This window comes from Oryzias melastigma, linkage group LG8 (assembly GCF_002922805.2).
Source record: "Oryzias melastigma strain HK-1 linkage group LG8, ASM292280v2, whole genome shotgun sequence".
NCBI lineage: Eukaryota > Metazoa > Chordata > Actinopteri > Beloniformes > Adrianichthyidae > Oryzias > Oryzias melastigma.
In genome coordinates this window covers 6,342,479-6,367,830 of record NC_050519.1, presented here as the reverse complement: position 1 = coordinate 6,367,830, position 25,352 = coordinate 6,342,479, and the positions used below count along the sequence as shown (strand labels likewise).

The window sequence follows — 25,352 nt, the reverse complement described above, 5'->3', positions numbered from 1 at the left end:
CTCTAGCACAATGTCAACCTCACAATAGTGGTGCAACAAAAGTAGCTATCAATATCAGAGCGATCCAGCTTTAAAGTTTTAAATCAAATGACTATGGAAGCGTTTGTGACTCAAAAAAAAAAAATTAAAGTCAATGCTGGAAATTTCATTTTCAAAATGTACCTGCTTTAATTGTCTCTTAAATGAAATAAAAAAAAAATGAAAAAGCATTTTTGATAATTGCTTTTTAATTTCATTTAAGAGACAAGTAATGCAGGTACATTTTGAAAAAAAAATAGCATTTCCAGTATTGACTTTTATTTTTATTTTTGAGTCACACACGCTTCCATAAATGTCAGCTCAGGCGAGGAAAACAAAAACACACATGGATCTATTAATCTGAGTCCGACTCTAGCACCTAGTCACTATTAGAAGTTTTTTTTGTCTGCTCTTGATTTAAAACAATTTGAATAAAAGAAAAAATGCTCAGAAATGTAATTTTAAGCTAAATCTGATTTTTCCCATAACAAGAAAAATGCTACAAGTTTAGTACACCAAAAAAACGATTTCCATTGGAGTTGGTCTTTAAGAATATAAAATGCTAATAGTTAAAAAAAAAACCTTGTTTGACAATGTAAAGTATTTTGTTTATAATATCACATAAAAAGGCAGATAGTACTGATAAACGAGGTAATTTGAAGCTTTTTATTCATATATATATCAAATTGTATTTTTTTATTTATATTTATTATTTCATTCGCTAACCAAATATTTTAAAGAAAAGAAAACATTTAAAAAGGACTTCGCTCAGGATCGATCTGCTATTGGTCAGTCAGTCACTGACAAAAAGTGGGAGGTTCCCGGAAAAATCGCTAACCGGAAGGGAAGGCCAGAGAAGAAGAAGCAGCCGATGAGACCAGCGACAGCAGAAAAAGTCATGTAAGTCAGACAACTTTAAACTGTATAATGGGTGACCGACGCGACACGCTTAGTACATGTCGAAAAAAAAACAAAGTTTGTACGATCTAATTTTTCAGCAACTGATTAGACAAGTGGCTGAACCTGGATGTCCATTAGACTGGATCTAAGTCAGGCTACGAGCTGATAGCACTGACAGGGCAAACACAGAAAGTAACCGAAAAACTGCGCCACCAGCACGGCTCAGAAACGGGTGACACTACGTCAACCGAGAACTAGACACGCTTATAAGCTCCCAGAATTTATTTTATGTCAAACTATTAAAGGTTTGGGGCGAAGAAAAGCAAAGTTGACTAATGACGTTTTAAGTGGGCTACGGTGGCTAAATTAGCTAATGCTATCTGAAGCCAAGTTTCCCTTTTCAGTCGCTCAGTATTAACGATTTGTTGCCATTTCACGTCAAAACATTATTTATAAGTGAACAATAAGGTATATAATTTGTTTTTTTCTTTTGTTTAATGTCTTAAGTTTTGACTTCTTTCGCCATATTGTTTTCAGGAACTCGTTTAAAGCTAAAACTAACTTATTTCTTTGCTAGTTTTCTTTTATGCTAAAAGCTAACATTTAGCTAACAGCTAAAATAAAAAATAAGAAAAAAACAAGTTTATCGATTTGACTATATTGTTTCTTACTGTTCCTCAGAGGTGGGAACGTGTACGAGTTCACGTCACGTGATTTTTAGCATAACCCCCCTGGTTTATGCAGCCGGTTAAGAACTTAATAGCCGGTTTCGTCGTTGGGACTAAACATTTCACGTCAAACATGTATTAGGAGATCGTTTCGTTCTTCCCTGGGAGGTCCCTTCAGGCTTTTTAAGCCAATTGTCATAGTCTTCAGTGTACTGAAAAATAATACCGACGCAACAGTTTTCCTTTAAAGCTTTTCAACTCCCAGGTAGTGTTCTTTTTTTCATTTATAGACATTTTTTTGTTTGTCATCTTATCATAAAATTAATCAGTATTAGTTGCGATTTCACACTCTGTCTGTTCAAATTCAAAAGCAAATGTTGTCACATTTATAGTTCCTGTTTATGACTTAATAAGCGGAGCTCCTACTTTTAAAAAGAGGGATGGATTTACAGGTTCTAGCCTGAGCCATTCTAATGTTTATAGCGTACGGACTTTGGCCTTCTAAAGTTCCCACTTATCAGGATTCTCTGTTTTTATTCTCATCCAGTGTATGTAACCACTTTTGTTTTGGTTTATTTCAGCTGCTATGCTTTGTATACAGTTATAGGTTTGAAATTGGGACATTTGGATCTAATTTGACTAAAGTCAGGGTGGTTGTGGGTGAATGATTGCATAAGGAATTGTTCACTATCGTGATGATGCTTTTGTCAAAATATAAAATAAATCAGAGAGGTAGTGAAGTTATCTTTTTTTGTAAATTATAACTGACCGTAGCATTCCGCTCCGCTTTTCTGTAGTAATGTCTGTCTCGCAAATGATACGCATCAAACATGAATGCATTCATAAACATTTTGCTGTTTTAATCAGACGGTAAATTCTGTGGACGACTTATAGGTTAGCCTCCAAGTTGGATCAGTGATTTAACAATTCTATGACTTTGAAGATTTATTTTTGCTTTCATAGAAATAAATGGAAAAGGGGGTGGAGATTTCGAGCCTAATCTTCCTGGAAGTCCAGAAATTCGTTTGAGAATTTTCCTTTTCTTTTCCTCTTCCTTTCTTTTATTTTCTTTTTGCAATTCTTACTATGAATCTTGTCACAGTAATTCATATTTCTAAGGTATTTGTGGTTTCTCAAAAAACGCCAAACTTTCACAGTAAACTCTCTAGAAAAGGAAGTCCTGGTGATTTCCTTTTGGCCTCGCTAGGGTGTCCTAATTCCCGTTTCAGTGCCACCACTTTTTCATTTAAGCAATTTTATTTTAAAAAGACAGACAAATGCTTTAGAGCACATGTGTTAAAGTCAAGGCCCGGGGGCCGGATCCGGCCCTCCAGATCATTAAATCCGACCCTCCAGATCATTTTATTTATTGTTATACTTGTAAAATTCTCATTTTTATGGAGAGTAAAATATTAAAAGTTATTTAAGGTTTAAGTTGATTTATTCTGGACTATTATTCCCGCCTTTTTATTATTCATATCTATGTTAAAAAGTTAGTTTAAAAGTTTTAAAATTGGCAATCAGCTAGCTTTTTGGACAGTTTTGGCATTTACTAAGATTTTTTATGCTGTTTTGAAGTTTAGCTAATATGTACATACTAATTTAGCTAATTTAGGCTTTTTTCAGTTTTTAGGCTATTTAGAAGTTTAGCAGTTTTTCAGCTACATGCTAGCTGTTTTGGCTAACCTAGGTTTTTTATTTTTTAATTTAAAGCTAATTTAGCATTTAGCTATTATTTTAGCTAGCTTTCTACTTCACCGTTTTTTAGCTGTTATTTTCAGCATCTTCAGCTATCAGCACTAGGATCTTCAACGGCCAGATTCAGTCTAGAGCATTCACACTAGCATTAATGCTATATATCTAGTTCATAATTATGTTAAAAAGTTACGGTTTTAAAGTTTAAACAATTTTTTTAGAGTCTTCAATAGAAGTTTTTCCTGTTCGACCTGCGACCTGAGGTGTTTTTTGGATTTTGGCCCCTTATGCGATCGAGTTTGACACTCCTGCTTTAGAGTTTCAAGTCATATTTACATTTTTTGGTTCTTAATTTAATTATCATTTTTTACCTGCAGCCTGAATAGACTCATTACTTAATCTAGTTTTTGTGCAGCTCTTGAGATCATTTGTAAAATTGTGTAATTTGGTTTAACTGTGCCATTGCAAATTTTCCCAATCTTCCTATCAAGATTTCTTCCACATGTTTACAGTTATTTTCACCAATAGTTTTCCGTTTTATCTTATGGAATAACTTTATTTTTTTTTTATTTTAGTATTTTTTTTACATTTGAAAGGTTTGCATTTTGCAACAAAAGAAATGCATTATTTTAAAAACAGACTATTAATTTGATGCCAGGTTCAAGTAGTTGTGCCATTGTTTTCAAACGGACTCAAATTGTGCACAACACCTAGTTTTTCACACATTGTCCTTATTAGATGCTAAGAGTCCTTCAACCCCCTCTGCTTCCCTTCATATCAGTGCTGGCAGTCCTACATAAAAGAGGCCATGATAAATATTTCACATGCTATTTAGCCTGAACCGTCTTCCTGCCCTCCCTCCCTAGACCGTCATCCCGCTGTAATGGCCCACTTCCTTCTGGAGCTTTGAGTGCCCATTTGTGAAATTTTCAACGAGTCTGTCACAGTCTGCAAAGTTCTAGTCTTTTTCTTAGTTGTTGACTATCATATTTAGTCTACTAAATAGAAACACGCTGTAAATTCCTACTGTTATTTTAAAAAAATCTAATTTTGTGGAAGTTTGTGATTTGCAAACCTTTGAGTATGCAGGAGAATTAACACCGTTCCTTCTCCCTTTAAATCTGTATTTTTAATAAGCTATTAGTGCAGCTGGTGAAGTGTGCCGACAGGTGAACTCAGGTTAGCTGCTGGCGATCAGATAAGTGCAGACTGACCGTTTTGTCCAAGTGCATAAAGTGCTTTTAGTTCTTTGCCATCTTGCTGTGTTCTGTACTTAAATTGAAGTACTTGTGTGTTAGTTCAAGAGCTTTTTAGAACACTAGATACAGACAAGTGAATGCACTTTTAATATACATATATTTCTAATCGAGATTGTTTCATTTGGAGACCAGTTAATTATTTTGCATTATTTTTGACTAGTAGATAATTAACCATTTGGGCATATAACACGTGAGAGAGTTTTATTTTAAGAGGAAAAATTAATTTCTTTGTGTAGCCTACATTTCAGGTCTATCAGGAGTGGTCATGCGTACCTCCAGTATTCATGGCAGTTTTGTTCCTTTGGTAAAATGAATTTATTGTGCTCAGCAGTAAAATGTGTTCTGCAATCTTCACTTCCTTCTTTGAGCTGAGTCGTTTCCTGTCCTTTGACCAAGCAGAAGCTGAATGACCTCATATGTATCAACAAACTGGTTTAAAAAGATACACGCTAAGATTTTAGAATACAGATTTTTACAAAATAGTTTTGTTTTGGAAAAAAAAATCATTTTTTTAGGTTGATAGTTAAGAAATTAGACTCATTAAAGGAGTTCATTTTGTTTATGCCGACTTGTACACAAAAAGTCCTTCAAGATTCCAAGATTACCAAAAAAAAAAGCAGTTAAATCGGTTGAATCTTGAAAGATTCGCCTTTAACTGTTTTTTTTTTTGTTCTTTAACTTGTGGTTTATGGTAATATTTATTAAGTTTTTACCTAATCTGAGTCAATTCATTAAAACAACTAACTAGTTTAAAATAAGTTACAATATTTGTTCTACAAAGAGTTTTTTCATGTGTGTACATTGGATATCTTTCAACTAGTGCTGCCACAAACGATTATTTCATTAGTTGTCTAATCACCTTTTGTTTTATACGATTGGTTGACTAATCAGGTCATTCGCAAAGTGGATGCAAAGCACACATCTTAACCATCATTAGCTTTAAAGTAGCTAAAAATAAAGACAGTTAAGATGATAGTTTATGAAACTTTAAATGAATCATCCAGCCTCTGTCCTTCAGTAGTTTCTGGGATTAAAACGAGATTAAATCAAATGAGAGAGAAACGAGGAATATACCATCCATCAAACTCGTTTTGACAGGTGCCCCGCCCCTTAAGATGACGTAACAATTTAATATCATAGTTATATATAAAGAGTATATAGGGTTAAAGGTCACCTGCCAAAATTAGTTTTAATGGAAAGTATATTCCTTATCGCTCTAATGAGGTCGGCATCGGAAACAAGGAACTATTTTACACAAAGGATAAAGTTTTGGTCTCACTGACTCACTGAAAAATTTTTTTTTGTTTTGTTCAACTTTACTACACTCTGACTCCATATAATATAAAGTAACGACTATTAAATTAGTCGTCGACTATTTTAATAGACTAATTGTGGCAGCCCGACTTTCAGTTAATGGGTTTTCAAACCTTTGTTTAATCTTAAAATGTCTCCAAAGCATAACGTGTTCTCATGAAGACGGTTCTTAGAAAATACCTTCAGTACGACTGTCATGCTCATAAAATTTGGCTGTTATGCAAACTGATGGATTCCAGTGATCCTAGAGTCTAAAAGTGTGTCTACTAACTTCCGTGAACTAAATAAGTATGTAATGCATTTTGAAACGGAAAAAAATGTGCACAGACACGTGAATAAAAATGAGTTTATGCATACTATTTATTTTTGCTTTATATTTCCTGTCCACATTTCCTAAAATAGTTTATACCTCCCTACTCACGTCTCTGTTTTAGTCACCAAACGCCTTCAGGTATGGTATTAGTGAGGTCACATTAGAGGTGAATTGTCTGCACGAATTCAAGAGTTTAGGACTTCTCAGGACACGTTTTTCCTCTTTTTTTTTGTTGTCGTCTGAGTTGTTCAGGTGTGTTTTGACAAAATGGCAACAGGATGTCATGTGACTTCTGCCGGACAGTGACTACACGGTTGTCTTTCTGACACAACAGCCTCATTCAGACAGATCTGCCTATTATTCTCCTCTCCGGTGTGACGTTTCTTTTTTTTCCACCTTTGCTAGCCCTTTAGTGGTTACAAAGGTTTCACACATCACTCTTTACAACCAAGACTGAATCATCTCCATTTGAGTTGGAAGAACTTCTATGTAGGTACTAAGAGGTGGCTTTAAAAAAAAATCTTCTTTGTGTTGGAAAAGCATGGCTGTTGTGTGAACAGGTAGTAACTCTAGCTCCTATTGTTATTAGCATTTTGCTTTGTTTGCCGTGTGGCTTATGCTAGCTGTGGCTGGGCAGCTAGACTTAAGAGAAATGTCTGTGAATCTTTGTTGCTGTTTAAAAAACAAAAACCTGGGGTGTCAAACTCAATCGCTCAGGGGGCCGAAATCCAAAACACACCTTAGGTCACGGGCCGAACAGGAGAAACATTTATTGAACACTCTAAAACTACATTTTAAAACTTGAAAACCGTAATTATGAACTAGATATATAGCATTACCTGTGGTGATGCTAGTGTGAATGCTGAAAGCTGAATTTGGAGATGCTGAAATTGATGGCTAAAAACGCTGAAGCTGATAACCAGTTAAATATTTGCTAAATGTTACATTAGTCTAAAATTGCCCTAAAATCTACCCTAAATAACTGAAGCTTATATTAGCCTAAACACCTAGTGTGTTAATATTTGCTTAACTCCAAAAGAGCCTAAAAACCTAAAAAAAAAAGCGAAAATAACTAGCATGTAGCTGAAATATTAGCTAAACTCCAAAACGACCTAAAAAACAAACAAAAAAGCCTAAATTAGCCAAAACAGCTACCATGTAGCTGAAAAATAGCTAAACTTCAAAATATAAAAAAAACCTGAAAAAAAGCTTCAACTAGCCAAAACGGCTAGCGTGTAAAAAAAAAAAAAAATCTGAACTCCAAAAAAACGTAAAAAGAAAAGCCTAACTAGCCAAAACAGCTAGCATGTAGCTGAAATATTTGCTAAACTTTAAAATACCCTTAAAAAATATTACTAAATGCCAAAATAGTCCAAAAAGCTAACAGAATGCCCATTTTAAAAACTTTAAAAACTGAACTTTTTAACATAATTATGAATAACGAAAAGGCACTAATATTATTTCAGAATAAATTTACTTAAACCTTAAATTACTTTCAATATTTTACTCCCCATAAAAAAAAAATGTTAAAATTAAACAATATAGAAATGAGAGCAAGATTACATCGGGCCATTAATAAGAATAAAATAAAATGATCGGAGGGCCGGATCCGGCCCCCGGGCCTTGACTTTCACACATATACCATAGACGTTACTGGGATTTTCATTTCTTAATATCTTATTTCTCCTTTTTTTTGTTTTAATTTTTTGTTGTTTTGATTTGAATCTTTTGAAAATGTGTTTTTAATGTTTCTGACTTGACTGAACCATTTTAGACACATTTTTAGCTTGAAAACTTCCCGGTTTTTGATTTTTGTGCCTTTTTTCTGGGAACACAATTTCCTCTAAGTCACCAAATGTTCTCCTCAGCATTGTTTATTTGAAACTTTATAAATGATTAACTTTTCACCTCAAGACTTGATGTGATGTAACGTTTGCTGTTGACAACTTTGATTACAATCAAGAAGCATTTAAGTTTAAGTCAAACCTCAAGTGTGTCCAAACTGATATAGTAGAAGATATATTTTAAAACCTTCTGTTTTGTTTTTTTTTTGTTCCAGCTTCCAGTTGTGACCCCTCTTCCTCCGGCACATCTACCTGCCTGTCCTGAGACCCCCCCACCCCATTTCACCTCAACGTTCCCAGCCGTCTCCATTAGGCCTCTTCCTCGTTTTCTTTTCGCCACGTTCAACACCGCACAATGGCAGGGCGAGGTGGACCAGCACGGACCAACGGCACTGCGGCGAGCAACAAGATCTGTCAGTTTAAGTTGGTGCTTCTGGGGGAGTCAGCTGTGGGAAAGTCCAGCTTAGTGCTGCGCTTTGTGAAAGGCCAGTTCCACGAGTACCAAGAGAGCACTATTGGAGGTAAAACTTCTTCCCTTTTATTATTATTAGTTTGTTTCTTTGACCTGGACCAGGATTCTGCACACTTCCTGTGCAGTTAATGATCCCCACACTAAAAGTTTGTGCATCTGCAAACAAAATGTATCCGAGAGCAATTTTGTTCATTTGTGTTCTTCTATAAAAGAAAACAAATTGTAATAAAAAACAGAAACATTTGCAGCTGTAAAGATGTTTCGCACTCTTGCTTGAAGGTCAGCGTAGGTCTCAGATAGGCACGTTTTCCATAAAGTGATGTGAAACTTTAAGCTCTCAATCAGACCTGCTGCAGAGAACCAGCTTTGAGTTTGTGGCTGTTTTTGTTACTGATTCCCAGCAAAACAAAATGCAATAGAATTATTTAGTATTTTTATTTTTACATTGAGGTTACTCATGTATGCAGACAAAAGTATTATTCAACCTTTGGATAAATAATTGACATTTAAATTAAATTCAGAAGGAAATTTAAGTTACAGGTTCAAAGTAAAGTAACTTGAGTGTGTTGGTAAACTACTGACATTTACTGAACGGCAATAGAAAAAAAATCAGTTTGAAATTAAGTTAATCCAATCAGATGGAATATTTTATATCTTGTAACTTGATTTGGTGTCTATGTGTGATCATGTAAAGAAAACACTTGTATATGTGCTCTTAAAAATAGTTCTGATGACAGAAAAACATTTAGCAAATGTCTACTTTACTTTTTAACTTGCAAACGCACCAAATTATTTTTAACTTTGATCTATTTTTCCAAATGAAGCATAAATGTTTACTAATGAAAAACATATTTACTTGTTTGGATATCATTTTACAGCTGCAAAATGCTAGTTAAAGGACATAACTCTGTAGTTTGATCTTTCTAGTCTTTGGAGCATTTATTTAAGAAAAAATCTGAAAAGCTGAATCTTAGTGAAGTGTTATTGATTCAAAATGAGTATTTTGACAAAGTTTACTCATAAAAACTAATCAAAGTTGTGTTTGCCAGACTATATGAGATTATATATATGTTTTCTGGGTTAATAGGATTTTATCAGTTGTGTGTCTGTATCAAAAAAAGAAATGATTAAATATTTTTTGTAAGAAATCCATTAAGTTTCCACTTTTTGAATCAACCTGTTGATGTTATGCTAATTTGATCACATGTGCGTCTGTTCTGAGAAATAGAAAAAAAAAACTTGTTTTCTTCGTCGTCTGTCTTCGTTTCATGTATGCCAGGTAGTTTTGTGGATTCAGAAAGTTTCCAGCGCAGCTGCTGAAGCAAACCACAACACGTCCTTGCCAGTAACTGTTTTTCTGCAGCTCCCAATCTTTCCTGTTATAAATCCAAACAACAGGAGTGGCTCAACCAGTTCTAGAGCTCGACTCAATCCACTTTCTAGTTGGAGAAACCATTTCTTCTTCAACTGTAACTCAAATTCCTGTGAATTAAAGAAATGTTTACATAAAAGGAAGTTGTTGTTTTGTGATCAAGGAGATGTTGGGTTTCAAAGTAATGAGCTGTTTTCTTGTGACGTCTCAAGTTTGTTTCTAGATGAAATAGATCTAGACTCTATTGTACTGAAGTGTTTTACTAGCTGGTGAGGATGCAGGAAAAGGATTCTGTCAGAACGGCTAAAAGCAACGCAGCATTTTATTTTCTGCTGAACTTGTGGTCTGCTTCATTCCTGGTCAAAGATTACTAAGCTCTAAAATATTTGCAATGCAAGAAAGAGCTTAACTTTAGTCATGTGACACTTTCTCTTTATGTGCAACAAGTGTACAGCATCTAAGTGTCAGTCAAAGGCTTCTTCTCTTGAAAATATATCATGATCTTTCTTGTGATTTTAGTGTGTTGACCATAAAATTCTTTTAAATAAATTCTCACCAGAAGTGTTTTTTCCTTTATTATGTTGGAATCTTAATGTATATATTATAAGTTATGATGATTGTGTTAATGATTAAATTGAATGTCTCCATTTATTTTTATTTTATTTTATTTTCCACTTCCAGCTGCCTTCCTCACACAGACGGTATGTTTGGACGATACGACAGTCAAGTTTGAGATCTGGGACACTGCAGGACAAGAACGGTATCACAGCTTGGCCCCGATGTACTACAGAGGAGCACAGGCTGCCATCGTGGTTTTTGATATTACCAACACAGTAAGTAACATTATTTATACAAAAAAAAACACACAGATTTGACGACTCCTTACAGAGCTTTAGATCTTTTGATCTATTGCAAAAGTGGTCTTTTAATTTTGCAATTTATATAGCTAAAATTAAAGTTGTTTTTTTAGAACACAGTTCTTGCAGAGCTTCAGTAGTTCATGAAAAATTTGAAGACTTTTATGGATCTATTGTCTACAAGTGAACAGAGCTTATAGCCGTTCCATTGTAGCTTCTATGTCACAAATATGCTCTTTTTGTAACAACAATTTGAATTAAAAAAAAACCTTAAATGTAATTTTTAACTTAATTTTCTTTGTACATGTCATCCATCATCAGAAAAATGCCTCAAGAAAATGTTAAAAACACCAAAAAAACCAAATTTTCATGCAAACTTTCACTTTAATCTCTTGCTGTTGTTGTTGTTGATCATTAAAAGTTCATAGAAATGTTTCAATAAAGCACTAATTACTAGTGCTACCACAAACGATTATTTTAATAATCGACTAATCACAGATTATTTTTTCAGATTAGTCTTGACTATCGTTAGCTTTAAACTAACTAAAAACCTAAATACTAGATGTATAGCATTATCTGCGATAATGCTAGTGTGAATGCTGAGCTGAATTTGGTCACTGAAGATGCTGAAATTGATAGCTAAAAACGCTGAAGCTGATAGCTGAAAACGGTAAAGCTAATAGCCAGCTAAAATATTAGTTAAATGGCCAATAGGTGTAAAAAAATGAAAACAGCTAGCATGTAGCTAAAATATTAGCTAAACTCCAAAATACCCTAAAAAACAGAAAAAAATCGTAAATTAGCCAAAATACTAGCGTGGGCTGAAATATTAGTTAAACAATAAAAATACCTTAAAAAATAAAGAAAAAAAACCTAAATCTGCCAAAACAACTAGCGTGAGCTGAAATATTAGCTAAACTCCAAAATACCCTAAAAAACAGAAAAAAATTGTAAATTAGCCAAAATACTAGCGTGGGCTGAAATATTAGTGAAACAATAAAAATACCTTAAAAAATGAAAAAAAAACTAAATCAGCCAAAACAACTAGCGTGAGCTGAAATATTGGTTAAACTCCAAAATACCCTAAAAAACTGAAAAATCGGAAATTAGCCAAAATACTAGCGTGGGCTGAAATATTAGTTAAACAATAAAAATACCTTAAAAAATAAAGAAAAAAAACCTAAATCTGCCAAAACAACTAGCGTGAGCTGAAATATTAGCTAAACTCCAAAATACCCTAAAAAACAGAAAAAAATCGTAAATTAGCCAAAATACTAGCGTGGGCTGAAACATTAGTTAAACTATAAAAGCACCTTAAAAAATGAAAAAAAAAAAAATTAAATCAGCCAAAACAACTAACGTGAGCTGAAATATTAGCTAAACTCCAAAATACCCATAAAAAAACAGAAAAAATCCTAAATCAGCAAAAACAGCTAGCATCAGCTGAAATGTTAGTTAAACTCCAAAATACCGTAAAAAACTGAAAAATACTAAATTAGCCAAAATAGCTAGTGTGAGCTGAAATATTAGCTAATCTCTTAATTAGCCCCCCAAAAACTGAAAAAAATCCTAAATTAGCCAAAAAAGCTAGCATGAGCTGAAATATTAGCTAAACTCCAAAATAACCTAAAAAACCTTAGTAAATGAAAAAATAGTCCAAAAAGCTAGCGTAATGCCAATATAACTTTCCCCTTTACTACACTCTGACTCCATATAACATAACTTTAATCAACTATTAAATTAGTCATCGACTACTAATTACTGTTTTGATTTTAAAGGACACATTCACACGTGCGAAGAACTGGGTGAAGGAGCTTCAGCGACAAGCCAGCCCCAACATTGTTATTGCACTGGCAGGAAACAAAGCAGACCTGACCAACAAGAGAAATGTAGATTTCCAGGTAAACAGAAGTGAAACATTGAAGCTCAATCATATTGTCTAAAAAATTCAAATATGTTACCAAACAACACTAACTTATCCTGTCTTTTGTGGCTTCAGGAAGCACAAGCGTATGCAGACGACAACAGCTTGCTCTTCATGGAAACATCCGCCAAGACTGCAATGAATGTCAACGAGATTTTTATGGCTATCGGTAAGTGCTTCTCAATCAACAGCTTATCTTGACTTATGTTTAACTTTGAGTTAACTGATAATACACTTCTCTGTTCTCATCTGTGCTGTGTGACGATTAAGTGTTGGATAATAATGTTTTTCTTTACTTTGATAAAGGGAAGCTCTGTTTATTCATTCTCCTGCGCCTTTCTGTACGTTTTTTGGGACGTAAAAACTCAATAAGACTTTCAGGGATTTCAGTAATCTTGGCATCAAAACGTTCAGCTCGGTCAGGACATTACTGCTTGTACTTTTAGGTATTATAAACTATAGTTTTTTGTAAATATTGAGCACAATATGCCCTACGGAAAATGAGTGAGAAATTACTCAAATATTTTAAAGATTTTGTGCACTTTGAACTTCTACACACTTTCAAAACTTTAAAATGTTCAGCAACTACTTTGTTTTTTAGCTTTTGTAGCTTTTAATTTAGCAACATGCTAGCTCTTTTTGACTAATTTAGACAATTTTAGACCGTTTTTTTAGGCTAAATTGGAGTTTAGCAACAATTTTAGCAAAATGCTGAAAAATGTTCAACATTTTTTTTCAGTTGTATTAAACAAAAAATCTTTTTTTAGACTAATTTGGAGTTTAGCTAATATTTTAACATTATATTAGCTGTTTTGGCAAAATTAAACTTTTTTTAGGCTAATTTGGGTTTGGCTAATATTTTAGCATTATGCTAGCTGTTTTGGCCAATTTATATATTTTTCCTGTTTTTGTTTTTTTTTTTGGGGCTAATTTGGAGTTTGGCTAATATTTTAGCATTATGCTAGCTGTTTTGGCTACTTTAGAAATGTTTCCTGTTTTTTAGGCTAATTTGGAGTTTAGCTAGTATTTTAGCAAGCTTTAAGCTTCAGTAGCCACATTCAGCTTATAGCATTCACACTAGCTTTATCGCAGGTAAAGACATATATCTAGTTACTTTTTAAGTTCCTAATGGACTTTTTTTTTTTTAAGTTCCACTCCAATAATCTTTTAACTATTGTCTTTTAATTATCATTATGCTGTTTTTAGCCAAAATAAACAACATTTCTAAGACATACAGTAGTTTCTTAATTAGAATTCCGCTTGACTTGTAGGTGAGTTGGTTGTCCTGGAACATCCCTGCCCCACTTCCCTTCCCCTTTGCTAAGAGCTTTGAGCAGGGAGTGTATTTTCTACACCCAATATACACTCTTTTTCAAACAGCATTTTTTTTATCCTAATTTGCAACTAATTGAATAAAGAAATACTCAGAAATTTAATTTTGAGCTTAATTTTCTCACTAAATGCCACAAAACACATTAAAAACATAAAAAAGACAATTTTCACTTGAGTGGGTCTTTAAGTTGATGGTTGAATTGTCAAAACTTAAAGTGAACTTAAAATTGTTGGTTCAGCTACTTCATTGTCAATTAATTATGTTGTTTCTTCGTAACAGCCAAGAAGCTTCCGAAGAACGAGCCTCAAGGTGGCGCAGCCGCAGGTGGACGAGCCAGAGGTGGTGTGGACCTTCAAGAAGCTGCCCCCCAGGGTCGAAGCAGCCAGTGCTGCGGGAACTAACTTGCAATGAATCAACTCCTCCATCCAATCTACAGCTTCGATCAACCAGACCCCAAATTAGCCAGCTGTCCGACAACACCTCGGAGGTCAAACCAAAGCACGGTCAGGCCAACAAACCCATCAAGCACCAAGTTTGGAAAATGAGTGGACTGGCCAGTAAACTGCAGGACCCCATCGACGGCTCAAACCAACAGACCTACAAATTATTTTACTTTCTGAATTCGATCTGTGACCCCCTGGACTAGCCCCATCCATGATCTCACCTCCAGTTGATGGGACTCTTTATGTCTTCTTTGAGAGAAGAGTAATCTCATTCGTGACTATGGCACTTAATTGAGCCTTCTTTGTTCACTTTTCTGTTTGTATAGAGAAAAAAAAAAGGATACAACAAAGAAAGAATAAAAACAGGCTTGTAGGCCCCCTCTTTTTCTATTGGTCTTCACTTCCCATATTCTCCATCAAGTCATTTGGTACAAATCGAGGTGCATGTTGCCTTCAGTCCAGATTGGCTTCCAAAAAAACAAAGGAAAAGGCTTTTACCAGAACTAAAGGGCTGGGAAATGATTATCTTGGATCTCCGTAGATTGATTAATTTTTTTTTCTTCTTCCACCAGTACTATACTATTTGACACGGATAGATCCGTCTGATTTTAAAACCTTGACTTCAGAGGCTTTTCAATGGTATCAAACCATACGGAGTAAAAAGTACTATAACATTGTCACCTGTTTGTAATTTTAGCATTAATGTTTTTTGAATCAATATTGTAAAATAATAAGATTTGTCTTCTTGACCAAAATCCCTATTGTATTGACAGCTTTGCTTTATTTGTAACAGACTCTTCAGGTTTATAATCAATATGTAGTTATTGTCGAAACAACACCATCCCAATCTGTACATGTTATGTCCGACAATTATGTTGTGATTTTTTTTTCTTTTTTTTTTCCTTTCTGGAGATCTCTGGTATTAAATGCACTGGTTTTGTCTCATCATCGTTGTGAATTGAGATGTTCTCCAGCTTTCATTTTTTACACATTATTTTATGCCTTTCATTTTTTTACGGTTCATATCAGTGAGGAAACATCTTCTGACAATTTTTGTCATCTTTCCTGATATGGGATCAACCTTTAGCAATAGGCAGCCGTTGCTTCTTGGAGGGAAGTGTAGCAGACAGTGAGGGATCATGGGAAAAATGGGTCTAGTTTTATGAATAAACAAGGGCGGACATCTTTTCCTGTATGATTGATTTGTTGATTTTAGCCTTTAAGCTTTGGAGGATTTTTTTTTTTTTAATGAGATTCAGTGGTCTAGAAATTCTCACATCCTAAAACTGTAAAAATAACGAAATGTGAAAAATCTTGACATATTACTATTAAGTAAGTTATTGCTTAAACCTAAAGTATAATACAAAAAAGGCCAATATTTCCAAAGTAGACCTGTTTCTCAAAGTTTTAATAAATGTTTAGTGTATAAATCAACATTAAAAAATATTAATCTCATTGTGTGTTGCAGTTAAAATATTTAATTTGTCTTAAAGTTGCACATTTAAAACCATTAAGAGAGAAAAAAAACGATATAGTCCCATAAACAACATGTGCTTTATAATTATTTAAGGTCTACGCATCCATAAATTACGACTGAGTATTAGAGCCAACCAAAAAAAAGTAATATCACGTGTTTTAAAGTCGTAAATTTACCAGAAAAAAAAAATCGAGAAAAAAAGTAATAATTTTACCTTGTGGCTTTTAAAGTAAGACATATAGAACTTTATTTTCATAATTTAACAGTTACGACTGTTTTCTCGAAATATTACGAGCTTTAAAGTTGTAATTTAAAAGAAAAAGTATTGATTTAAAGGAAGAAGTGCGGTAATTAATTGGGCCTAAACATCCGGCATGTGTTGCATTTTTATCTTTCATCACTAGAGGACACTATACCACCGTTATACGGTTAATAGTTACTCGTAAGCTTGAATTTTCTCAAATTAGCCAACCTAAGCTCTCAAATTGTTAATATTTTATTACATCTTATATCTTTGCTTACTTCTAATTAAACCAACATTTTTAAAAATGCCGCATACGTTTTTAATTAGACTTTTTGTGGTTCGTGTTTATAAAATCCAATTTTCTTCCCGGCACCTGAAGGCAGCACATGAGCTCAACGGCAGCAGAGGAAGTCTCCGGCAGCAGCGTGGAGATGTCGGACCCGGCAGCGCAGGCCTTACAACCCCGGCTTCTACAAACCCAGTCCGCTGGGTCGGCGGGGTCCGGTAGTGCAGCGACAGGCTCCGGGTCGGGCAGTAGCGACCCGGTTAGGCCGGGACTGAGCCAGCAACAGCGCGCTAGCCAGAAGAAAGCCCAAGTTCGAGCTTTCCCACGGGCGAAAAAGCTCGAGAAACTTGGCGTATTCTCCGCATGCAAGGTAGCTAACGTAGCTAGCCAAAGTTCACAACAGAGCCGTCTTTGAGATTTATTAGCGTTTATAAATATATTTTCACAGCACAAAGTAGAAGTAGAGCAACATAAACTAATTCACTTTCATCGACTGTAACAAAAATCATTTCTATTCATCACAAAAACCGTCAGCTAGCGTGATTGATGAGTTACTCATTGACGCCCAGAAGCGGCCGTTGATGTCATTGTTTGTGTTTCGCGTCCTCAGGCCAATGACACATGTAAATGCAACGGATGGAAAAACCCAAACCCTCCGTCGGCCACCCGTCTGGACCTGCAGCAGCAAGCAGCCAGCCTGAGCGAGCCCTGCCGCAGCTGTGGACATGCTCTGGGTACCAACTACTCAGCCTCCATTTACACCCACAAAAGAAGAGGGGAGCAGCCCCTCTGATCCCACTGTTTACTACTGTTCTGGGGGATGAAGCAACACATCCAACACCAGACGCACATGTTGGCCTTTTGAAAACATCCATCGCTGTCATAGACAGTAAAAAGAAGGAAGAAAAAACTATCTGTTCCTCCTTTTAGCTTTGATGAATCTAATTTCTATTTAGAATAACTGTCACATCACTGTTTATTTATAGGAAGCTCAAAACTGAACCTTTAGTTTGCATGACCACAACAAGCGGACAACTGGGATTAAAGGAAAAATATTAGTTTACATGCCAGCCTAATATTTTGCTTAAATCAGGGGTATCAAACTCAGTCGCACAAGGAGCCAAAATCCAAAACACAACTTAGGTCGCAACGGGATGAACATTTATTCAACATGCTAAAACTACATTTTTAAAACTGTAACTTTTTAACATAATTATGAACTAGATATGGAGCATTACCTGCGACAATGCTAGTGTGAATGTTGTAAGCTGAATTTGACGGCTGATAGCTGAAAACGCTGAAGCTGATAGCCATCTAAAATATTAGCTAAATGCCACATTAGCATAAAAACAGCTAGCATGTAGCTAAGAAAAATAGCCTAAAAAAGCCTAAATTAGCCAAAACAGCTAGTGTGTACATTTTAGCTAAACTCCAAAACAGCTTAAAAAACTTTTTAAAAGCCTATTATAGGCAAGATGTCTAGTATTTAGCTTAAATATTAGCTAAAATCCAAAATATTTTTAAAACGTTTTTTTTTAAATCCTAAATTAGCCAAAACAGCTAGTGTGTAAATATTAGCCTGGCTCCAAAACAGCCTAAAAAACTAAGCAAAATCCTAAATTAGCCAAAAGAGCTAGCATGTAGCTGAAATATTAGCTTAAGTCCAAAATAGCCTAAAACATTTTAGATGCTAAAATAGTCCAAAAAGCTAGCAAAATGACAATTTTTAAAACTTTCAAGCCGTAACTTTTTAACATAATTATGAATAATAAAAAAGCAGGAATATTATTCCAGAATAAATCAACTTAAACATTAAAAAATGTTCAATATTTTACTCCCCATACAAATATATTTTGTCAAACTTATACAAGTTAGAAATGAGCGCAAAATAACATCGGGTCATTAATAACAATGAAATAAAATAATCTGGACGGCCGGATAGAATTAATTGGAGGGCCGGATCCGGCCCCCGGGCCTTGTATTTGACACGTGTCTTACAGCAACGACAATTTTTTAAACATATTTTTTTTTATTTGCTCCTGACATACCACAATTTTAATAAATCAATATTTAGAAAAACAGTTTTAATCCTTATTTACTTTAAATCTGGAAGAATGCTACAAGAATATGTTAAAAACTCAATTTTTATTGGAATGTATTTTTAAGAATAATTTTTCAGTCCTTAATTTCCATGCTAACATGTAAATATAGTTATTTTTTCCTCTTTGGAAGTAAAATAGACATGTTTTTGTTTCTTTTTACATTATACATCAGACAGAGAACAAAAAAAAATCATATTTCTGGTGTAGAGCAGGGGTGTGCAACCTTTAACACTTAGTTTGGGTCGACTTTTTACTGACAAAAACCTAATTGGAGCCAATAGAAAGTCTTAATTCACTCTAAAATTAAAAAAATTAAGACTGATTTATATGTATGTTAAGAAATACACATTTATTGTTGTTTTTGGTATAAGTAAAACAAAGAAAAATAACCTTTTTTGAAATGTAAAATAATTTTATAACTATTTAATGGAGTCGTTTCAAAATAAGACACCTTGGACCACAAAAGATCATCTCAATGCACCAAATGTAGTGATAGGTTGTGTAATGTCAGCAGTGATTAAGAAAAATAAAGATATTTAGTTTTACTTTTTGTGGTCCATCTCAATCTAAAAGCAGTAAATCAACTAACTAAGATTAAGTCATAGCTAATTAAGTTACCCTTATTATATTTTCAAACCATAAGGCACTTATTCTTGTTCTTTAATTTATTAAAAAAAAAAACTAGAAAATCCTCTTTCTAATCCTCTTCCCGTGCAATCTGGTCATGTTTACTGACCTGATTTTCGTTTGACGTGATATGTACCGTCTTTCTATCAGTGAATGAGCTGAATAAAGTTTGATTGAGTTTAATTTACTAATTTGTACTTCTCAATTACTTTTTAAAATTGAAAACTTGTTTTTTTCCTTTAACCAGAGCCACAATGGTGGGGTGAAAGAGCCTCACGAGTCGCAGGTTACACATTTGAACCAAGTATTAGCACACACATAAACTGCACAAAGTTTTTAATTTGTTCTCGTCTTAAAAAATACCTCTCTGACAAAAAAGTTACAGCTCAGAGCTGTTCTCTAAAGCTTTTATTGTGATGAAAGCCTTAATTAGTTGATGCTCAGAGGTTTGTTTGCTTGTCAGGTTTCCTTTGGGACCTACAGTTAAATAGATTTTCCTCTCTTGGGTCTTTTGTAGTTCAACCTCTAAATACAATCCCTACAGTTGGTTCTCAACACGATTCAGATTCTCCACCATTTGTTTTAAAGCTAGTTCCATCCCTAATAAAAACTCTTGTTTGCAGCTGAGCACGTGTCTCACCTGGAAAATGTGTCTGAGGAGGAGATCAACAGGCTGCTGGGAATGGTGGTTGATGTGGAGAACCTGTTCATGTCTGTGCACAAAGAGGAGGACACGGATACCAAACAAGTGTACTTTTACCTCTTCAAGGTACGCAGGAGCGTGACGGTTCTATGGCCTGTTTTTGAGAGTTTAGGTGGTGGTGATATGAGGCGAATTGTTTTATGCATCGTTTTGTTCATAACACGTCTTCATTATTAAAAACACATTGTTCACATTTGTTTCTGATCACTGTCTTATTTTGTTTAGCTGCTGAGGAAATGCATCCTTCAGATGAGCCAGCCTGTTGTGGAGGGATCCCTCGGAACACCACCTTTTGAAAGACCCAACATTGAGCAGGTAAACCAGGGGTGTCAAACTCAATCACACAAGGGGCCAAAACCCAAAACACTTTAGGGCGCGGGCCGAAAAGGATAAACATTGATTGAACACGCTAAAACTACATTTTTGAAACTTTAAAACCAAACCTTTTTAACATGTTTATGAACTAGATACCGTATTTTCCCGACTATAAGTCGCAGTAGCCAAACAATGCATAATGAAGAAGAAAAAACATATATAAGCCGCTCCGGAGTATAAGTCGCACTTTTAAGAGAATAGTCCAACATTTATGAACAAATTCAACAAGCCCGACGTAATGTTACATTTGACATCAAATGTGATTCATACGTCAAATTTGAGTCCGCTGAATCTTTTAATGTGCGTCTAATTTAATGCTCAATGTTTGTCCAAAAAATGTGTTCAAAAACTAGACACTCCCAATGGAGAAGCTGTCTGAAGTTTTTAGCCTCATCGCTACATGATGGAGGCTTTGGCTGTTTATCTCGTTTAAAATACACAGAAGATACGGATGATGTTGAGAGGTTAAGTTATTTATTTTAAAGAACTCCACAAAAGCATCTATAATCATCTCTCCATTCTGGGTTCAGGACAGGAGTTTTTTGTCTTTTTCTTACGGCGATCGTTACCTTCTAGCCTGCAGGAGCTGCATCTAAATGACAGTTTTTAGCTGCTCTTCTGTCTTTTTATAACCCAGTTTGATGCTTGTTGTCCCGCATTAGTCCAGGAAGAGAAAAATAAAAACAATAATGATAATGTCTTGATTCAAATGAGAAAAACATCATAACATCAATGAGGAGAATGATTAGATTATCAGGAGCGTTTGTTTTGAACGTAACTTCTTCTTCTGCGTTTCTGTCAGCTGACAGCAGTAGATACTGATACACAAACCTACAGTGCCCTCTAGTGGTTGTTATTGGGAAACAACAGCCAAAAGGCAACCGGTTTAAGTGGGGAAAATAACAAATGGATGAATATAGGCCTATTTATGTCTAACAAAATCACATATAAGTCGCTCCTGAGTATAAGTCCCACCTGTGTAAAATCTATGAAAAAAAGCGCGACTTATAGTCCGGAAAATACGGTATATACCATTACCTGCAGTAATGCTAGTGAGAATGCTGTAAGCTGAATTTGGCAGCTGAAGATGCTGAAATTGATAGCTAAAACCGCTAAAGCAGACAATAGAAAACGCTGGAGCTGATAGCCAGAGCTAGCATGTAGCTGGAAAAAATAGCTAAACTTCAACTTAGCCTAAAAAATGGAAAAAAGCCCAAATTAGCCAAAACAGCTAGCGTGTAAATATTAGCCTGATACCAAAACAGCCTAAAAAACATTTAAAAAAAGCCAAAATTAGCCATAAAAGAGCTAGCATGTATCTGAAATATTAAACTCCAAAACAGCCTAAAAAATCTTAGTAAATGCCAAAATAGTCCAAAAAGCTAGAATAATGCCAATTTTAAAAACATTTTCAACCGTAACTTTTTAACAAAATTATGAATAATTAAAAGACAGGGATATTATTCCACACTAATTCAACTTAAACCTTAAATAAACTGTTTTGTTTTCACAGGGAGTTTTGAATTTCGTTCAGTATAAGTTCAGCCACCTGGCTCCAAAGGAAAGACAGACCATGTTTGAGCTGTCAAAGATGTTCCTTTTGTGTCTCAACTACTGGAAGCTCGAGACGCCGACACAGTATCGCCAGCGCACCCAAAAGGATGACGGGGCGGCGTATAAAGTGGACTACACCAGGTGTGTGTTTTTACGAAGAACAGAAAGTTTTATGAGGGATTTGGAACGGCGTTTCATTTTGTCGTGCCTGGCAGGTGGTTGTGCTACTGCCACGTCCCGCAGAGCAACGACAGCCTGCCGCGCTACGAAACCACGCACGTGTTCGGGCGGAACCTGCTCAAGTCCATCTTCACGGTGACCCGGCGCCAGCTCCTGGAGAAGTTCAGAGTGGAGAAAGATAAACTGCTGCCAGAGAAACGCACACTTATACTCACACACTTCCCTAAGTAAGGACCCAGTTTCAAACCGTGGCTGGGATTGGAAGTTTGGATTCACCAAAGACCTTCAGGACCGGTTTTATATTTGATTGTGTGTCGGCAGGTTCTTGTCGATGCTGGAGGAGGAAATCTACGGAGAGAACTCCCCCATTTGGGAGGCCGACTTCACCATGCCGGCCTCAGACGGCACACAGCTGGGGCATCAGACAGGTGAGGGGGTCAGGCAGGACAAGAACAGTAGAAATTATTTGATCTCAAGTTATTTCATTGATTTGAGGAACTGAAAGATGGAAAACACGTGAAAATACACTTACAGATATAATCAACCATTAGAATGGCTTTTTTGTTCATCTTTTACAGTGTGGAGATGCAGATTTTTTAAATTTTACCAGCTGGAAATAATTTCTTATATTTGTTGAATTGGGTTTAATGAAGTTTATGCCATTGGTGAAGCAGAAATGATGTCGCTGAAGTTCTAGTTTATTTATTTTTTTGTCTTATCCCTGCAGTCATCAGTCCGGCAGCAGTGTCTGGTTCTCCTGCTCTGTCCAAGTCTCTGAGCAGCGGCTCGTCCACCATGGACTCTGGAGGGGTGGAGCCTATCCCGGGTCAGTGAACTTCATCGGTTTGGACAGCATTAAAATGCCGCGTCTGTATAGTGTTTTAACACTTCATTTCATAAAAAGTGATAGTTATTGAGTTTTTGTTCGTATAGTAACCAAAAGTAAATCGACGTACGATGTGACAAAAGACTAAAGTCATTTAATGTGATATGACTACACTACCCATAATGCCTAGAAGGCCCAAGAGGCAGCAGAGATTTTATTTATAGGGTGATGGGAAGTTCTTTATGTTTTCTAGTGAACTGTACGTCATTAACGTTCAACATTATTAAGTTGTATCACATTAAATACAAAACACACTTCATCATTTTAAGTATCACTCCGCCAGACTCCTGACAACATTACCCATAATGCTCCAACAGTCTGTCAAGCGATGTAGCTTCATAGTTTACCAAAGTATTACTAAGACATTTTAACTGACTTTTCTTAAGCCTTGTATCACAGAATAACAGCTTAAAGGGCCCCTACCATGAATGAAAATTCTACTTTTTGAGGTTTTAAATGCATTTTACTGTTTATTCTTCACTATAAAGAACACCAAATTGGTATTTTGATCCGTTCATACATTTAAGAGTAATCCTCTAAAAACCTGCGCTATCTGCAGCAGCCCCTCCCATAACCACGAAAACGAGCAGTTGGAAACGTGCTGACATAAGATCGATGCCAACTGCTCCCCCCAGGAAGAGTCTGTGCTGCAAGCTCCGCCCCCAGACTACAATGAAAACACACCCACCTTCTCAGAGCTGTGGCAGGAGATAACTACCTTCCTGTATCAGGAACCACTCCCGGACCAATTTTTGTTTCCAATCAGACTGAACTTCTGTTCTCTCTGAGATTCCTCAGTCTGAATATGAAACGATCCGAGAGGGGAACAACTGAACCAAAACGGCCACCGTACCCGACAGTCACATGATGTTAGAAGAAATGTAAACTCAATAAAATAACTTTTAACGTGATTCTACTGACGTGTCTTTTAGTGTGTTTACCTCCAATAACCATCATGTAGGTTTAACTCCGCGGTTTCAAACCAGCGGTAAAAGTGTTAAACCTGGTCTTCATACAGACGCTCAGAATTCATCAGCAAAATAAAAAGTTTAAAAAAGGGAAAAATCCTGACAAGATTTTGCAGACCGCAGCGCTTCCATCTTATTTTGTTCAAGGATGACGTCGTGAAATGGGCGGGACCGACAAGGAGCGAAAGGTGGAGCCTCAGAAATTGAGTCGTTTTACTTCCGGGTTTTAAAACGGGCCACAAAAATTTCACTGTTGACTTCAGAAAATTAAAGGTTGAAAAATCCAGAATATTTACACAGTAAAGTCTGTTTGAGTAATAAAACGTTTTAGAGTCAATGGTTAAAAAAGCTGTAGATTTTTACGAAGTACCAGATGCCTCTCTGAAGTTATTTTCTTAACAAATTTTGTCCGATTTATTATATATGTTACAAATGTTGGTTCAATCAATGTTTTTAAATTTAACGATGTGTCTTCAACAGTTGGCAGAAAGTTTACAGTCATGTCAGCAGCTACCCTAACAACAAACCTCTCGGTGACATCAGTCTGCTCCGAGTGACTTTTACATTTAAGAATGGGATCGTTTGTGTCTTTTGCTCAGGGGAGAAGCGGAAACTACCGGAGGCGTTAACATTGGAGGACGCCAAGCGGATCCGCGTGATGGGAGACATTCCTATGGAGCTGGTCAACGAAGTCATGATGACAATCACAGATCCGGCCGCCATGCTGGGTCCAGAGGTCAGTCCAACACTCACATGGAGAAACATGGCCTGTCTGTTTTGAAAAAAATATTTTGTATCTGTTTGAGACCCTCTCTGATGAACGTCCTTGTGGCATTTTTTTATGAGGAAGAATGTAGATTAGAGAAAAATATAACATTTCTGAGTTCTTTATTCAAATCGGGAGCAGATGAAAGAATGCTGTTGGAAAAAACTTGTAGATGTTACTTAGAATCTACAATCTGGATCCGCTCCCCTCTGATGCATCCACTTCCAGATAGATCCATGTACGTCTTCATTTTCCTCATCTGACCTGGCAGCTGGCTAAAGACTGTACAGCTGGATAGCTCCTATGTTGCCCACCATTTTGGTGTTAGGCAGGTGAGAGTATGCATACAGATGGATGATGGGAAGGGATCATCCATGCCAACACTATATAGAGGTGATTTTCTAACGAACTATACCGAAACTACATCCTAGAAAACAGGAGTTTTTTTTAAAAATGTTTGCTAAAAACGGCATAATCATCCTTAAAAGATCACTTGGAACGCTTTAGATGATCAGAGTGGGACTTTAAGTCTGTATTAGACTTGTTTTCATCCTTACTGTCAGTCAAGGTAAAGTAACATGCGCTCTTTGAACTGGTGTAACTCTTCAACCATTGATGCAATGGATGTAATTCCCATGGATTCTGACCAGTTTTATACATTGATGTAAAGCTACTTTTTTTCTGGAACAGAATCGTATTTTCCAGAGCATAAGTCACTGTTTTTTTCGTAGTTTAGCCAGGGTTGCGACTTATGCTCAGGAGTGATTTATTT

General features: G+C 35.7%; 2 protein-coding genes across 2 annotated transcripts in view; both read left to right on the top strand.

The window, feature by feature from the left end:
* The first annotated feature begins 778 nt into the window (after positions 1-778).
* On the top strand, positions 779-15,598 carry rab5c (RAB5C, member RAS oncogene family). The gene is made up of 6 exons (XM_024272746.2): positions 779-918; positions 8,227-8,532; positions 10,537-10,688; positions 12,491-12,613; positions 12,712-12,805; positions 14,249-15,598. The coding sequence occupies exons 2-6, from the start codon at positions 8,367-8,369 to the stop codon at positions 14,368-14,370; spliced, it is 657 nt and encodes a 218-aa protein (XP_024128514.1). The 5' UTR covers positions 779-918; positions 8,227-8,366; the 3' UTR covers positions 14,371-15,598.
* Positions 15,599-16,512: 914 nt separating this feature from the next.
* The window catches only part of kat2a (K(lysine) acetyltransferase 2A), a 13,350-nt gene continuing 4,510 nt past the window's right edge, over positions 16,513-25,352 (top strand). The window contains exons 1-9 of the mRNA XM_024272744.1: positions 16,513-16,789; positions 17,030-17,153; positions 19,772-19,917; positions 20,077-20,166; positions 21,740-21,921; positions 21,996-22,187; positions 22,282-22,388; positions 22,688-22,786; positions 24,414-24,550. Coding sequence (XP_024128512.1) covers positions 16,520-16,789; positions 17,030-17,153; positions 19,772-19,917; positions 20,077-20,166; positions 21,740-21,921; positions 21,996-22,187; positions 22,282-22,388; positions 22,688-22,786; positions 24,414-24,550 — 1,347 coding nt within the window. The 5' untranslated portion in view covers positions 16,513-16,519. The remainder of the gene's footprint in view (positions 16,790-17,029; positions 17,154-19,771; positions 19,918-20,076; positions 20,167-21,739; positions 21,922-21,995; positions 22,188-22,281; positions 22,389-22,687; positions 22,787-24,413; positions 24,551-25,352) is intronic.

Coding starts and splice junctions, on each gene's coding strand:
- rab5c (XM_024272746.2), top strand. CDS start 8,367: ATGGCAGGGCGAGGTGGACCAGCACGGACCAACGGCACTGCGGCGAGC. Junction 10,689..12,490: donor TTTTTGATATTACCAACACA/GTAAGTAACATT, acceptor TTGATTTTAAAG/GACACATTCACACGTGCGAA. Junction 12,806..14,248: donor CGAGATTTTTATGGCTATCG/GTAAGTGCTTCT, acceptor TCTTCGTAACAG/CCAAGAAGCTTCCGAAGAAC.